This window comes from Chiloscyllium plagiosum, unplaced genomic scaffold (genome assembly GCF_037043375.1).
Source record: "Chiloscyllium plagiosum isolate Xiang-an unplaced genomic scaffold, Cpla_swu_hap1 HiC_scaffold_26, whole genome shotgun sequence".
NCBI lineage: Eukaryota > Metazoa > Chordata > Chondrichthyes > Orectolobiformes > Hemiscylliidae > Chiloscyllium > Chiloscyllium plagiosum.
This window is the reverse complement of record NW_028270164.1, coordinates 169,041-183,492: the sequence shown is the minus strand read 5'-3', so window position 1 is coordinate 183,492 and position 14,452 is coordinate 169,041. Positions and strand designations below refer to the sequence as shown.

At 41.8% G+C, this 14,452-nt stretch overlaps 1 protein-coding gene across 1 annotated transcript in view; it reads right to left on the bottom strand.

Moving 5' to 3' along the window:
* strip1 (striatin interacting protein 1) overlaps positions 1 to 14,452 on the bottom strand; it is a 215,805-nt gene that overhangs the window by 104,897 nt on the left and 96,456 nt on the right. Inside the window, exon 11 of the mRNA XM_087973399.1 lies at positions 3,791 to 3,856. Coding sequence (XP_087829525.1) covers positions 3,791 to 3,856 — 66 coding nt within the window. The remainder of the gene's footprint in view (positions 1 to 3,790; positions 3,857 to 14,452) is intronic.

Below are 14,452 nucleotides of genomic sequence, written 5' to 3'. Positions count from 1 at the left end.
TACATAATTCCATCGCCTCAATGTCACTGAGTCATGCGCAAAGTCTATACTATGCACGTGCACAGAACAGGCATGACATTGAAATAGGGATCAGACCAGGAGGGGGCTAGAGAGAACAGACAGGGTTGGAGGGAAGGAGGGAGAACAAACAAGGGTCGATGGTTATAACAAAGAGGGCTCAGGAGCAGGAAGGAGCTCCTGAGAGATCATCTTTCCTCTCACTTCCTTCTCCTTTGTTACCCCTTCTCGGTTCCTTCACCCACCCAAAAGCCCTCATTCTCTCCTTGGGTCTTTGAAATTTCTTTTGCCCCACCAAACAGGCCTTGATCTCTCTCCTCCTGAAAACCATATGTATTCTTATGGGCAATTTAAAGCAGCTGGTGTCACCAAATACAGTCCCTAAGGAACAGACACTCTCATTAAAGTTAATTGACCCAAAACATTTTTCTCAGAGATACTGAAAGATGTACAAATTACATCCAGGACTTATTTTTGTTTTACACTGCCAACAATAAATAGCATTTTGTTTTTGGGTTAAATATTGGACAGCTGGCAAATTGCATCAGACATTATTTGTTCAGAAATAAATACAGAAAATGCTGGGGAAATAAACTCAACAGATTAGGCAGCATCTGTGTAGAAAGGGAAACGAGTTAGTATCTCAGTCTGTGACCTTCCATCCCTCTTTGTAATGTTTGTGCTGAAGATGTAACCACTACAAAAAATGTATTTCTGGAATGTGGTGTACATGGATTTCAGTAAAGTGTTTGATAAGGTTCTCCACAGTAGGCTATTGTAGAAAATGTGGAGACTTGGGATTGAGGGTAATTTAGCAGGTTGGATCAGAAATTGGCTAGCTGAAAGACAAAAGGTGGTGGTTGATGAGAAATCTTCATCCTGGAGTTGTTACTAGTGGTGTACCGCAAGGATCTATTTTGGTGCCACTGTTTGTCATTTTTATAAATGACCTGGATGAGGGCTTTTATTGGTATAGGGAGCCATGAGGTCATGCTGCAGCTGTACAAAAATCTGGTGCTGCCGCACTTGCAGTACTGCGTATAGTTCTGGTCACCGTACTATAGGAAGGATGTGGAAACACTGGAAAGGGTGCAGAGGAGATTTACCAGAATGGTCCCTGGTATGGAGGGAAGGTCTTCCAAGGAAAAGCTGAGGGACTTGGGGCTGTTTTCGTTAGATAGAAGGTTGAGAGATGACTTAATAGAGACATACAAGATGATCAGCAGTGAGAGTCTATTTCCTCAGATGGTGATGGCTAGCATGAAGAAACATAGTTTTAAACTGAGGAATGATAGGCATTGGATAGATGTCAGAGGTAGGTTCTTTCCTCAGAGTAGTAAGCGCGTGGAATGCCCCGCAACAGTGGTAGACTTGCCAACTTTAAAGGACATTTAAATGGTAATTGGATAATCATATGGATGATAATGGAGTAGTGTAGGGTGCAACATCAAGGGCTGAAGGGCCTGTACTATGCTGTAACATTCTATGTTCTATATCTTTTTTTTCCGCTTCAACAGAGGATTCCTCCATCAGCATGATGGCCAGGACTCTTGATTTGTCTGCCACATATCCTGCATTTCTGCTCTCACCCCTTCCCCTCCCATTTAGAACCACAATCTGTTTCCTCTTGTACCCCACCAGCTTCCATAATCAACTTCGAATTTTCCATCATTTCTACTACTTCCAATGTAATGTCACCAAAGATAACTTGCCCTCCCCTTTTAGCATTCCGAAGGGTGTGTTTCCTCCATGATACTGTGGGCCACTTCTTCATCAGCTCTAACACTCCATTCCCTTCACGTGGCACCTTTCCAGGCAAACATCTGCCTTTTTACCTCCTCACCATCTCATGCCTCAAATACTCACTTCACATCAAATAGTGATTTTAAGTGGAATTTACTCAATCTAGTCTACGGAATTCACTACACACAAAATGGCCTCCTCTGCAAAAGAGGCAAAATGCAGATTGCATGACCACTGCTGAACTTCTGTGATCTGTATTAAGATCAGAATTCTTACTAAGCAAATCTGATCTCAAACTGCAATCTGCCTTGATAGACTTTTTGTTTTGAAAATGTGTTGCTGGAAAAGCGCAGCAGGTCAGGCAGCATCCAGGTTTCAGGAGAATCGACGTTTCGGGCATAAGCCCTTCTTCAGGAATGAGCCTCATTCCTGAAGAAGGGCTTATGCCCGAAATGTCGATTCTCCTGTTCCCTGGATGCTGCCTGACCTGCTGCGCTTTTCCAGCAACACATTTTCAGCTCTGATCTCCAGCATCTGCAGCCCTCACTTTCTCCTCAAAGACTTTTTGTTTTACTGGACACAAATATGCAACGCTACAAACTTGGTTTTACTGATGGAATGTTACTGTACAAAAGAAATGATGATAAAATATATCAAAGCAAACCAAACTACTTACATATAACAAAGTTTAAAAGATCCCAGTAAAACTACAATCACAATCCCAATAACATCTCATTCTCGTACTCAAACACCAGAGAGAAATCCCTTCTCCATCCCTTTTAGGGTTTAACTTAGTGATGGATTCAGTTCCTGGCTCAGAGATTTTGATAGCCTCTTTTTTAATTTGTTGTGCACCTGAGCTCAGACTTCTCTCTGCTGCACATAATTACTTCATTGTTTTAAACAAACACTTTTGGTCTGTACACAGTTAAAAATCACACAACACCAGGTTATAGTCCAACAGGTTTGACTGGAGGCACTAGCTTTCAAAGCGCCGCTCCTTCATCAGGTGGTTGTAGAGGACACAACTGTAAGACACAGAGTTTATTGCAAAAGTTTACAGTGTGATGTAACTGAAATTATACATTGAAAAATACCTTGATTGTTTGTTGAGTCTTTCATCTGTTTGAATACCATGATAGTTTCACTTCTTTCATATGGTGTCTTACAATTGTATCCTCCACAACCACCTGATGAAGGAGCAGCGCTCTGAAAGCTCGTGTTTCCAATTAAACCTGTTGGACTATAACCTGGTGTTGTGTGATTTGTAACTTTGTGCACCCCAGTCCAACACCGGCATCTCCAAATCATGACTTTTGGTCTGGAACTTTTAAACTTAACTGAGGTAAGCTCTTTCTTAACAGCACTAAAATGATCTTCCTTTCTCATGAGCAATGGTTTTCCAGATGCAGTTTAAGCCAAGACTTCTGAAAACAGCCAAAACTGCAAGTACAAAATTAATTTTTTCCAAGCTATGGATGTTTTCCCAAATCAAAAGAACAATTGCAGAATCTTCTGAAAGTCTAGTACTCTACCCTGTTTACTTTGTTCACTCAGACACACTCCCAATGTAAGAAGTCCCATTACACTCCAGAAGATCTCCCTATAATAGTTTTTTTTAAAAATCATTACAGAAATGCTGCTAGTTAATAATTAAACCTCTTAAGATATGGAGGAAACACATATGCCATTATTTACAAAATTCAAAGATTTAAAATAAATGATGTTATAATAAATATAAATCACACCTAACATTACATCTGTCCTATGACCTGTCACCTTGGTTCTTGGCTTACTGCACTGCATCAGTATGGACAATGAAAAATGGAAAGTTATTGTTAACGATGTAGTTCATATAGAACACAGCTAGAAATGAGAGATTTCAGGACTTGTGCCTAATACTGCAGTGTGATCACAGCAATTTAGTTCCATTAACTGTCAGGTGAAAATAATTTCTTATCCAATAAAAAAATTACACACTGAAAATCAAAGGAATGACTAGCAATGAGCCAACAAATTGGATACTCACTTGCCTAAAGTATAACCGATGAACTTACTCCTGCTGGATTCCAAAAACGTTTCAATGTCTTTTTCTCTGTGGAGGAAAAAACTCATCATAATCATGAGGGCAAGAAAACACCAAAAAATTCAAGTGACTCAGGTTTCCATTTGAAACACCAGTTAGCAAAAGTAAAAGGGTCTTTGGTTCCATTTTGGTAAGGAACTACAATTATATCATTATCATTTGGTCAATGTATTCCAGTGACCCCTGTAAACTGCATGAACAAATCAATTCAGTCCACATGATATCAAGAAACTATTTTTGCAGAATTTCATTGCTATGGGCTCAGGAATACTGATTAAGTCTTGTAATCAAAACTACCAGTACTCTGAGATAACTTGTTCCAATACAATTACAAAACTGGCATCCATCGAACGATATGCGACATTACTTTGGTATGTACGATCCACAAAAAGGGAAAATCTAACATGGCCAAAAACCACGCCATCAGTATACTTACGGTCAACAGCAAAGCAATGGAAATATCACGATCAATGCCATCAAGTGGTTTTTATTCAACAATAATGGATCCATTGACATTAAGTTTGGATTCCACCTGAACTGTTGAACTCATAACACGATCGAGATGTGGACAAAAGGGCTGAATTCCACAGGTCAGGTGAGAGTGACTGCCCTTGACATCAAGGCTGCATTTTAACAATGTGGTATCATCGAGCTCCAGCAAAACGGGAATCAGGGAAGAAAACCCTTCACTAGTTGTAGTAATGCCTAGCACACAGGAAGATGGCTGTGGTTGTTGAAAGTCAATCATTTCAGACATGGGATATAACTGTCAGAATTCTCCAGGGTGGTGTTCTAGGCCCAATCACCCTCAGCTGCTTCACCAAGGACCTCGATTTCATCATAAGGTCAAGAGGGGGGTATTCGCTCCCGTTCATGATACTGAAGCAGTGCATGTCCAAATGCAGCAAAATCTGGGCAACATTCAGAATTAGAATGTTTAGTAACAAGTCACATTTGATGACTCCAAAAAACGAATCCCACCATCATCTCTTGACATTCAATGGCATTACTAAACTTGAGTCCTCCACCCTGGAGGTTAGCAATAACCAGAAAGTGAACTGATCAACCATATAGAACATAAAATATATCAGCGCAGTACAGGCCCATCGCCCCTCAATATTGTGCTGACCTGTGGAATCAATTTGAAGCCCATCTAATATACACTATTCCATTCTCATCCATATGCCTATTCAATGACCATGTAAATGCCCTTGAAGTAGGCTAGTCTACCACCGTTGCAGGCAGTGCATTCAACACACCTACCACTGAGTAATAAAGAAACTACCTCTGACATCTGTCCTATATTTATCACCCCTCAATTTAAAGCTACGGCCCATCGTGCTGGCCATCGCCTTCTGAGGAAAAAGGTTCTCATTGTCCAACCTATCTACTCCACCTGATTATCTTACATGCCTCAAGACACCTTCAACCGCCTCCTCTCTAACAAAAACAGTCTCAAGCCCCTCAACCTTTCCTCATAAAGACCTTCCCTCCATACCAGGCAACATCCTAGTAAATCTCCCCTGAACTCTTTCCATAGCTTCCACATCCTTCCTATAATGCGGTGACCAGAACTGTATGCAATACTCCAAATGTGGCCACACCAGAGTTTTGTACAGTTGCAGCATGATCTCATGACTCAAACTCAATCTCTCTATCAATAAATGCCCGTATTACACAGGAGGAAGTGCTGGATGTCTTGAAACGCCTAAAGATGGATAAATGCCCAGGACCGGATCAGGTGTACCCTTGAACTCTGTGGGAAGCTGAAGAAGTGATTGCTGGGTGTCTAGCTGAGATATTTGTATCAGCGATAATCACAGGTGAGGTGCCAGAAGACTAGAGGTTGGCTAACGTGGTGCCACTGTTTAAGAAGTTTGGTAAGGTCAAGTCAGGGAATTATAAACCAGTAAGCCTGACCTCAGTGGTGGGCAAGTTGTTGGAGGGAATCCTGAGGGACAGGATGTACATGTATTTGGAAAGGCAAGGATTGATTCAGGAGAGTCAACATGGCTTTGTGCGTGGGAGATTATGTCTCACAAACTTGATTGAGTTTTCTCGAGAAGTAACAAAGAGGATTGACGAGGGCAGAGCGGTAGATGTCATCTTTATGGACTTCAGTAAGGTGCTCGACAAGGTTCCCCATGGGAGACTGATTAGCAAGGTTAGATCTCAGGGAATACAGGGAGAACTAGCTATTTGGATACAGAACTGGCTCAAAGGTAGAAAACAGAGGGTGGTGGTGGAGGGTTGTTTTTCAGACTGGAGGCCTGTGACCAGTGGAGTGCCACAAAGATTGGTGCTGAGTCCTCTACGTTTTGTCATTTACATAACTGATTTGGATGCCAGCATAAAAGATACAGTTAGTAAGTTTGCAGATGACATCAAAATTGGAGGTGTAGTAGACAGTGAAGAGGGTTACCTCAGATTACAACAGGATCTTGACCAGATGGGCCAATGGCAGTGGCAGATAGAGTTTAATTCAGATAAATGAGGGGTGCTGCATTTTGGGAAAGCAAATCTTAGCAGGCCTTATACACTTAATGGTAAGGTCCTAGGGAGTGTTGCTGAACAAAGAGACCTTTGAGTGCAGATTCATAGCTCCTTGAAATTGGAGTCGCAGGTAGACAGGATAGTGAAGGTGGTGTTTGGTATGCTTTCCTTTATTGGTCAGAGTATTGAGTACAGCAGTTGGGAGGTCATGTTGCGGACATTGGTTAGCCACTGTTGGAATATTGCGTGCAATTCTGGTCTCCTTCCTATCTGAAAGATGTTGTGAAGCTTGAAAGGGTTCAGAAAAGATTTACAAGGATGTTGCCAGGGTTGGAGGATTTGAGCTATATGGAGAGGCTGATCAGACTGGGGCTGTTTTCTCTCAAGCCTCAGAGGCTGAGGGGTGACCTTCTAAAGATTTACAAAATTACCAGGGACATGGACAGGGTAAATAGGCAAAGTCTTTTCCCTGGGGTTGGGGAGTCCAGAACCAGTGGGCATAGGTTTAGGGCGAGAGGGGAAAGATATAAAATAGACCTACGGGGCAACTTTTCACACAGAGGGTGGTACATGTATGGAATGAGCTGCTTGAGGAAGTGGTGGAGGCTGGTACAATTGCAACATTTAAGAGGCATTTGGATGGGTATATGAATAGGAAGGGTTTGGAGGGATATGGGCTGGGTGCTGGCAGGTGGGACTAGATTGGGTTGGGATAGATGGTCGGCATGGACGGGTTGGACCAAAGGGTCTGTTTCCATGCTGTACATTTCTATGACACTATAACACACCATATGCCTTCTTAACAACCCTGTCAACGTGGGTGGCAACTTTCAAGGGCCTATGTACCTGGCCACAAATCTCTCTGCTTATCTACATTACCAAGAGTCTTACTATTAGCCGAGTACTCTTTGTTCCTGTTACTCCTTCCAAAGTGAATCACCTCTCACTTATCTGCATTAAACTCCATTTGCCACCTCTCAGCCCAGCTCTGCAGCTTATTTATGTTTCTCTATAACCTACATCCTTCATCACTATCCACAACTGTACCAACTTTAGTGTCATCTGCAAATTTACCAATCCATCCTTCTATACCCTCATCCAGGTCATTTATGAAAATGACAAACAGCAATGGCCCCAAAACAGGTCCTTGCAGTACCCTACTAGTAACTGAACTCCAGGATGAATATTTCTTATCAACCACCACCCTCTGTCTTCTTTCAGCTAGCCAATTTCTGTTCCAAATTGCTAAATCACCCTCAATCCCATGCCTCTGTATTTTCTGCAATAGCCTACCATGGGGGACCTTATCAAACACCTTACTGAAACCCATATACACCACATCAACTGCTTTACTTTCATCCACCTGTTTGGTCACCTTCTCAAAGAACTCAATAGGTTTGTGAGGCACCACCTCACCGTGTTGACTATCCCTAATCAGCTTATTCCTTCCTAGACGATTATAAATCTATCTCTTATAACCACTTCCAACACTTTATCCACAACCAAAGTAAGGCTCGCAAGTCTATAATTTCCAGGGTTGTTTCTACTCCCTTCTTGAACAAGGGAACAACATCTACTATCCTGGAGTCTTCTGGCACTATTCCTGTAGATAATGACAACAAAGATCAAAGCCAAAGGCTCAGCAATCTCCTCCCTGGTTTCCCAGAAAATCAGAGGATAAATCCCATCTGGCCCAGGGGACTTAGCTATTTTGACACTTTCCAGAATTGCTAACATCTCCACCTTATGCACCTCATCCCATCTAGTCTTATAACCTGTATCTCAATATTCTCCTCGAACACATTGTCTTTTTCCAGTGTGAATACTGACAAAAAGTATTCATTTAACACTTTTCCATCTCCTCCGACTCCACGCACAACTTCCCACTACAATGCTTGATTGGCCCTAATCTTAACCAGTCATTCTTTTATTCTTGATATACCGATAAAAAGCTTTAGGATTTTCCTTGATCCTATCTGCCAACGACTTCTCATGTTCCCTTCTGGCTCTTCTGAGCCCTCTCTTTCGGTGTATCTTGGCTAACTGGTAACCTTCAAGCGTCCTAACTGAGTCTTCACATCTCATCCTAACATAAGCCGCCTTCTTCCTCTTGACAAGAGATTCAACTTGCTTAGTAAACCACAGCTCCTACTCACGACAACTTCTGCCCTGCCTGACCGGTACATACTTATCACAGACCTGCAGCAGCTGGTCCTTGAATAAACTCCACATTTCAATTGGGCCCAGTCCTTACAGCTTCCTTCCTCATCCTATGCATCTTTTTTTTTATAGATATTTTTATTAGAGATTTAACATTTTTACAAGTTTACAAAAATAAACAAAACTCTCAGATATAAACATTGATATACAATTAGCTCAAATATACAATAGCCAAAATTTGACAACAAAAAAAAACAAAACAACAAAAAAAAACCGAAAAAAAAAGAAAATAAAAACAACAAAAAAAAACAAACAGACAAAACTCAACTATCTACTAATCTAACCTACAACTAACCAGGGTGTATATTTAAGTCTCTTACATGCTCGGGATGTGTTAACATCAGATATGATAAAACCCGTATTCGTGCGGGATTCCTCCCCCGAGGGGCCCCGGACCAGCCAGGTTTGTAATCTCAATTAAATAAAAGCCCTTGTTAGGATAGCCGAAATATCTGTATTTATGTAATTCAAAAAGGGCTGCCATATTTTATAAAATAATTCGGTCTTTCGGTGCACCATATTTGTAAGGAAGTCAAGGGGAATACATTCCATAATTAGTCTGTGCCAATTTGAAAGTCCAGGGGGGCCCTCCGCCACCCAGTTCATCAAAATATTTTTCCTTGCACAGAAAGAAAGAATAGAAAATAGTCTCTTCCCGTACGTGTCCAGGGAGGGAAAGTTCGAAAAGCCCAAGAGGAGAGATACGGGGTCCACTTTTATTTCCGTTCCTAAAATTTCTGTCAGGGTACTTGCTACTTTAGTCCAATATCCACGGATCTTATGACAGGTCCATAAGCAATGTACAAGAGTGCCCACCTCTATTTTGCATTTAGGACACATTGGAGATGCTCCTGCCTTAAATTTTGCCAATCGAACCGGTGCTATATGGGCCCTATGAAGTATCTTCAGCTGGATAGCCTGGGTTCTGTTACAAATAGTAATTCTTCTAGCATTTTCCCAGATATCATTCCACGTTTCTGTGGAGATTTCTAGTCCCAGATCCTGATCCCATGTTTTAAGCAGATTATCCATATCTCCCGATACTTCATCATGTAGCAAATGATAAATATTACTGACGGAAGATACCCCCACTGGTCGTAGGACACTACATTCTCTATCGGATTTATAAAGACTATCTAATAACGTAGTCTTCTTCTGTATAAAATCTCGAATTTGGAAGTATTGAAAGAGGTCTCCATTGGGTAATCCGAATTTCTGACGCAGCTGTCCGAAAGACATCAGGACCCCATCTTTAAATAAATCCCCAAGACATGAGATACCCCTGGCTCTCCAGAGTTTAAAAGTGGCATCTGTTAACCCCGGTTGGAATCCCCATGCTCCCACTATCGGTGCATAGGGGGATGTTTTATGTGAATTACCCTCATTTTGCCGCATTATATTCCAAGCCTTGATTGTATTCAGTATTATAGGGTTTTTACAGTGATCTGTAATGATTTTCCTCTTGTCTGAGAATAAAAGGTTAATAAGTGGGTATTTTACTTGAGAAGCCTCGATGTCCAACCAGATTGATTGTGGATCAGACAAGACCCAATCAGCTATATAACTTAATAGGGAACTTAATTGATATTTCCTAAAATCTGGGAAGTCCAATCCACCCCTTGCCTGTGGAAGCTGTAGCTTCTTCAGCTTAATGAGGGGCCGCCTATGGTTCCAGATAAAGGAACTCAGCCAGCCGTATAATTTACATAAAGCTGTCCTCGGCAGCATCACCGGAAGCATTCCCATAGGATATAGGAGACGGGGCAGGATATTCATTTTGATTAATGCTATTCTACCCAGCCAGGAAATTGGCAGGTCTCCCCATCGCTGGAGGTCCTGCCTTATCCTTTCCAATAAATACACAAAATTAGCCTTATACAACTGACCAAATACTGGAGTAATAAAAATGCCTAAATATAAGAAACCCTCCAGGGACCAGCGAAAGGGAAAAAGGGAACCGTCCGCTAAGCGGGGTATCACAGCAAGGCCACCCATTGGCATAGCTTCCGATTTTGAAAAATTAATTTTATAGCCTGAGAATGCACTAAATGTATTAATAACTTGGATTAAGCGAGGTATGGACATCAAAGGGTTACTGAGGAATAGAAGAACATCATCTGCATAAAGGGTAATTTTATGTTTACCTGTACCAATCCTTGGGGCCACTATATTAGGATCAGCTCGTATAGCTTCTGCTAGTGGTTCAATTATTAGCGTGAATAACAATGGCGAGAGGGGACATCCCTGACGGCAGCCCCTACCCACACTGAAGCTATCCGAGCCTAATCCATTGGTAACCACAACTGCTTTGGGATCACTATACAATGTTGAGATCCATTTGGTAAACACCTGTCCAACACCAAACCTCTCCAATGTGTAAAACAAATATGACCATTCGACCCTATCAAATGCCTTTTCCGCGTCTAATGAAACCACTACTCCTGGTATCTTTCCCTGATGACAAGCTTGAATCATATTCAGAGCCCTTCTAACATTATTGGATGATCTACGGCCCTTAATAAACCCCGTCTGATCCTCCTTTATAATATGTGGCAGTATCCTTTCTAATCTCAGTGCTAACGTTTTAGAGAGGATTTTAAAATCTACATTTAGCAAGGATATTGGTCTGTATGATGTACAATCTTCTGGGTCCTTTCCTTTTTTGAGGATAAGAGAGATATTTGCCTCTTTCAGCGAAGGCGGGAGACAGCCCTGACTATATGCATAGTTATACATGTCCATAAGTGGACCAACCAGTATTTCTGTAAATTCTTTATAGAATTCAGCTTGAAAGCCATCTGGGCCCGGCGTCTTACCATTTTGAAGGTGCCTAATTGCATCAACTATTTCTTGGGGTGTAAGAGGAGCATTTAGGACCGATACTTGTTCCGGAGTTAGGTCTGGAAAAGTCAAATTTTTAAAAAATGACTGCATCCTCTTCGCCCTATCTTCACAATCCTGTGATTTATATAACTCAGAATAGAATTTTCTAAAGGTCGCATTAATCTTTTTATGATCATGAGTCAAAATACCCGTACTTTCCTTGATAGACATAATAGTCTGAGGGGCCTTTTTTTTCTTTGCAAGAAATGCTAAGTATCTACCCGGTTTGTCGCCATATTCATATAATCTTTGCTTTGCAAATAATATTTCCCTCTTAGCCGTTTGAGTAAGTGTAGTATTTAGAGCTGTCCTAAGAGCTGTAATCCTTTGCAATTTAATAATAGAAGGTCTATCAGTGTATGCTGTTTCAGCCGCTTTTAAGCGGGCTTCAAGCAAACGCTGTTGTTCTCCTTTTAATTTCTTCTGGGTCGCTGAGTAGGAGATGATCAAGCCTCGCGTGTAAGCTTTGATGGTCTCCCACATCATTGACGGGTTGCTAGCTGTACCTGAATTAATTTCTAAAAAAGTTTTAAATTCTAGAGAGAAGTACTTTACAAATTTACTATCTTTCATTAAGAAGGGGTCCATACGCCAATGCCGAGGGGATGTCCCACTGTTCCTCGCCTTAGTTTCCATATATACAGCAGCGTGGTCAGAAATTGCTATATTACCTATTTTACAGGATGATATGGAATTTAAAAAAATTGAGGGGGCAAAAAACATATCAATTCTGGTATGACATTTATGTGGATTAGAGTAGAAAGAAAAATCTCTACCCTGTGGATGAAGACATCTCCATACATCTACTAATCCTAATTCTTTGTTCAGATCCATCAATTGTCTAGATCTGGGAGATACTCCTGCAGTACTCTTGGGAATCCTGTCTATTTCCGGATCCATAATACAATTAAAGTCTCCCCCTATAATTATATGACGGGCATCAAAAGCCATCAATTTTGAGAAGGCTTCTGTTATAAATTTAAAGGGGTGTGCCGGGGGGCAGTACAAATTTAAAATCCCATATTCCTCTCCATTTATGAGAGCTTTAATCAAGATATATCGTCCAGATTCGTCTTTTATCTGCTTTAGGATTTTGAAAGGGAAATTCTTCCGAACAAGAATAACAACTCCCCTGCTTTTTGAGCTAAAAGAAGAAAAAAAGGCCTGATCAAATCCGCCCTGTCGTAATTTCAAGTGTTCTTTATCTGACAGATGCGTCTCCTGTAGGAGAGCTATATCAACTCTTTCCTTCTTAAGATTTGATAATATTTTTTTCCTTTTAAGTGGCGAATTACTCCCTTTGACATTCCAGGTGCACCACTTAACCGATTGATCAACCATAAGCCTCTGGGCCAATCCGAGACCCCTCGGGAGGGGGAACCCTATCCAGAACATCCCGAGCATGGAACATGTAAAATTTACAAAAATAAACCCTCTTTAATACACCCACAACAATACAGTAAAAAACTATTTCTAAATAAAAAAAATATAAAACGTATCTAAGTGGAGACTTTCCCCCTTGTTCCCAGGGGGCATCACTTCCTCTCCAAAAATCCCTCATATCCTCTCCCAACCAATGCCCCACCCTTGACCCAGGCACTCCTCAATAAAGTGAGGAAAATTCAAATATAATACAAAGCTAGAGTTAACAGTGAGCACCCCACCCCCACCCCTACCAACACCTGGGTATATTTGGTAATGTTAATACCATATATAAACATATAACTATAAAATTACCAGTTCAACAAATAATAATTAAATATGATAATACAAAATAACAAAGGGAAAAACAACCCCGCTCCTAAAGACAGAGGTAAAATCGAATAAGGTAACCACCTCCCCCCACCAACATTAACCAAATCCCCCAACTTATATATACATATATATACATACACATACATATATATATATATATATATATATACATACATACACACACACATATACATACACCCCTCATATATACATAAAATAATAACAGAAAACAACTCCAAGGGGGGGGGGGGGGGGGGGAGAAAATCAAATCCCTCTCCCCACCCCCCATAATAATATTAAGCAATAAGGTAAGAAAACAAAAGGGAGGGGATATAAACCAAAACGGGGGGGGGGGAAGGCAGACCAACATCCATTATGTCCTACAGTTTATCTAAGAGAGTCCAAGAATTCCTTAGCCTTTTCTGGTGATCCAAAGTTATATACAGATCCTTCATGGTTAAAGCGTAACATCGCTGGGTAGCGTAAGGAGTACTGTACATTTAAGTCCCTTAAACGCTTCTTCGCCTCGTCGAATGCCTTCCTCTTTCGAACCAGAGCCGGGGAAAAGTCCTGAAATAGCATGATCTTGGATCCTTTGTAGATCATAGCTTGGGGGTCTTTTCCGAGATTTCTAGAGGCTTCTAGGAGTATCTGCCTCTCCCTGTAGCTCTGCAGCCGGAACAGGACCGGGCGTGGGCGCTGGTTCGAGCTGGGCCCGCGTATTGCTACCCGGTAGGCCCATTCCACCCTTACCTGGCCTGATCCAGCTTGCAGATTTAAAAGTTGTGGCAGCCACTGCTCCAGGAATGCTGTAAGCTGGCCTTCCTCTTCCTGTTCGGGAAGGCCCAGCAAACGAATATTTTTTCGACGACCTCGATTATCGAGGTCGTCAATATGATTTTCCAAGGTCCGGACTCGCTGCTCGAGAGTCCGGACCTGATCCACGGCCGATTGAGCGGTTGTCTCCGAGGTCGCGGCCTTTAACTCCGCCCCTCCGACTCGGCGTTGAATTTCTTCAATTTCACGGTCGTGCTTCTTCAGCGCGGCCGACAGCGACTCCCAACGGTTCCTGGATTCGACGATAAAGGCATCGATCTTCGAGTCAAGCTTGGAAAGCATTTCTGCAAGACTTGCCACTGTAGGTAAGTCCCCCGGGGCGGCTGTGGACGCCTCTGCTGCAGCTGGAGAGTGTGGGGGAGGGGTTCCTGCTTGCTGAGAGCTGCGGGCTCCCTTCCCTTTAGTCATTTTAACTTA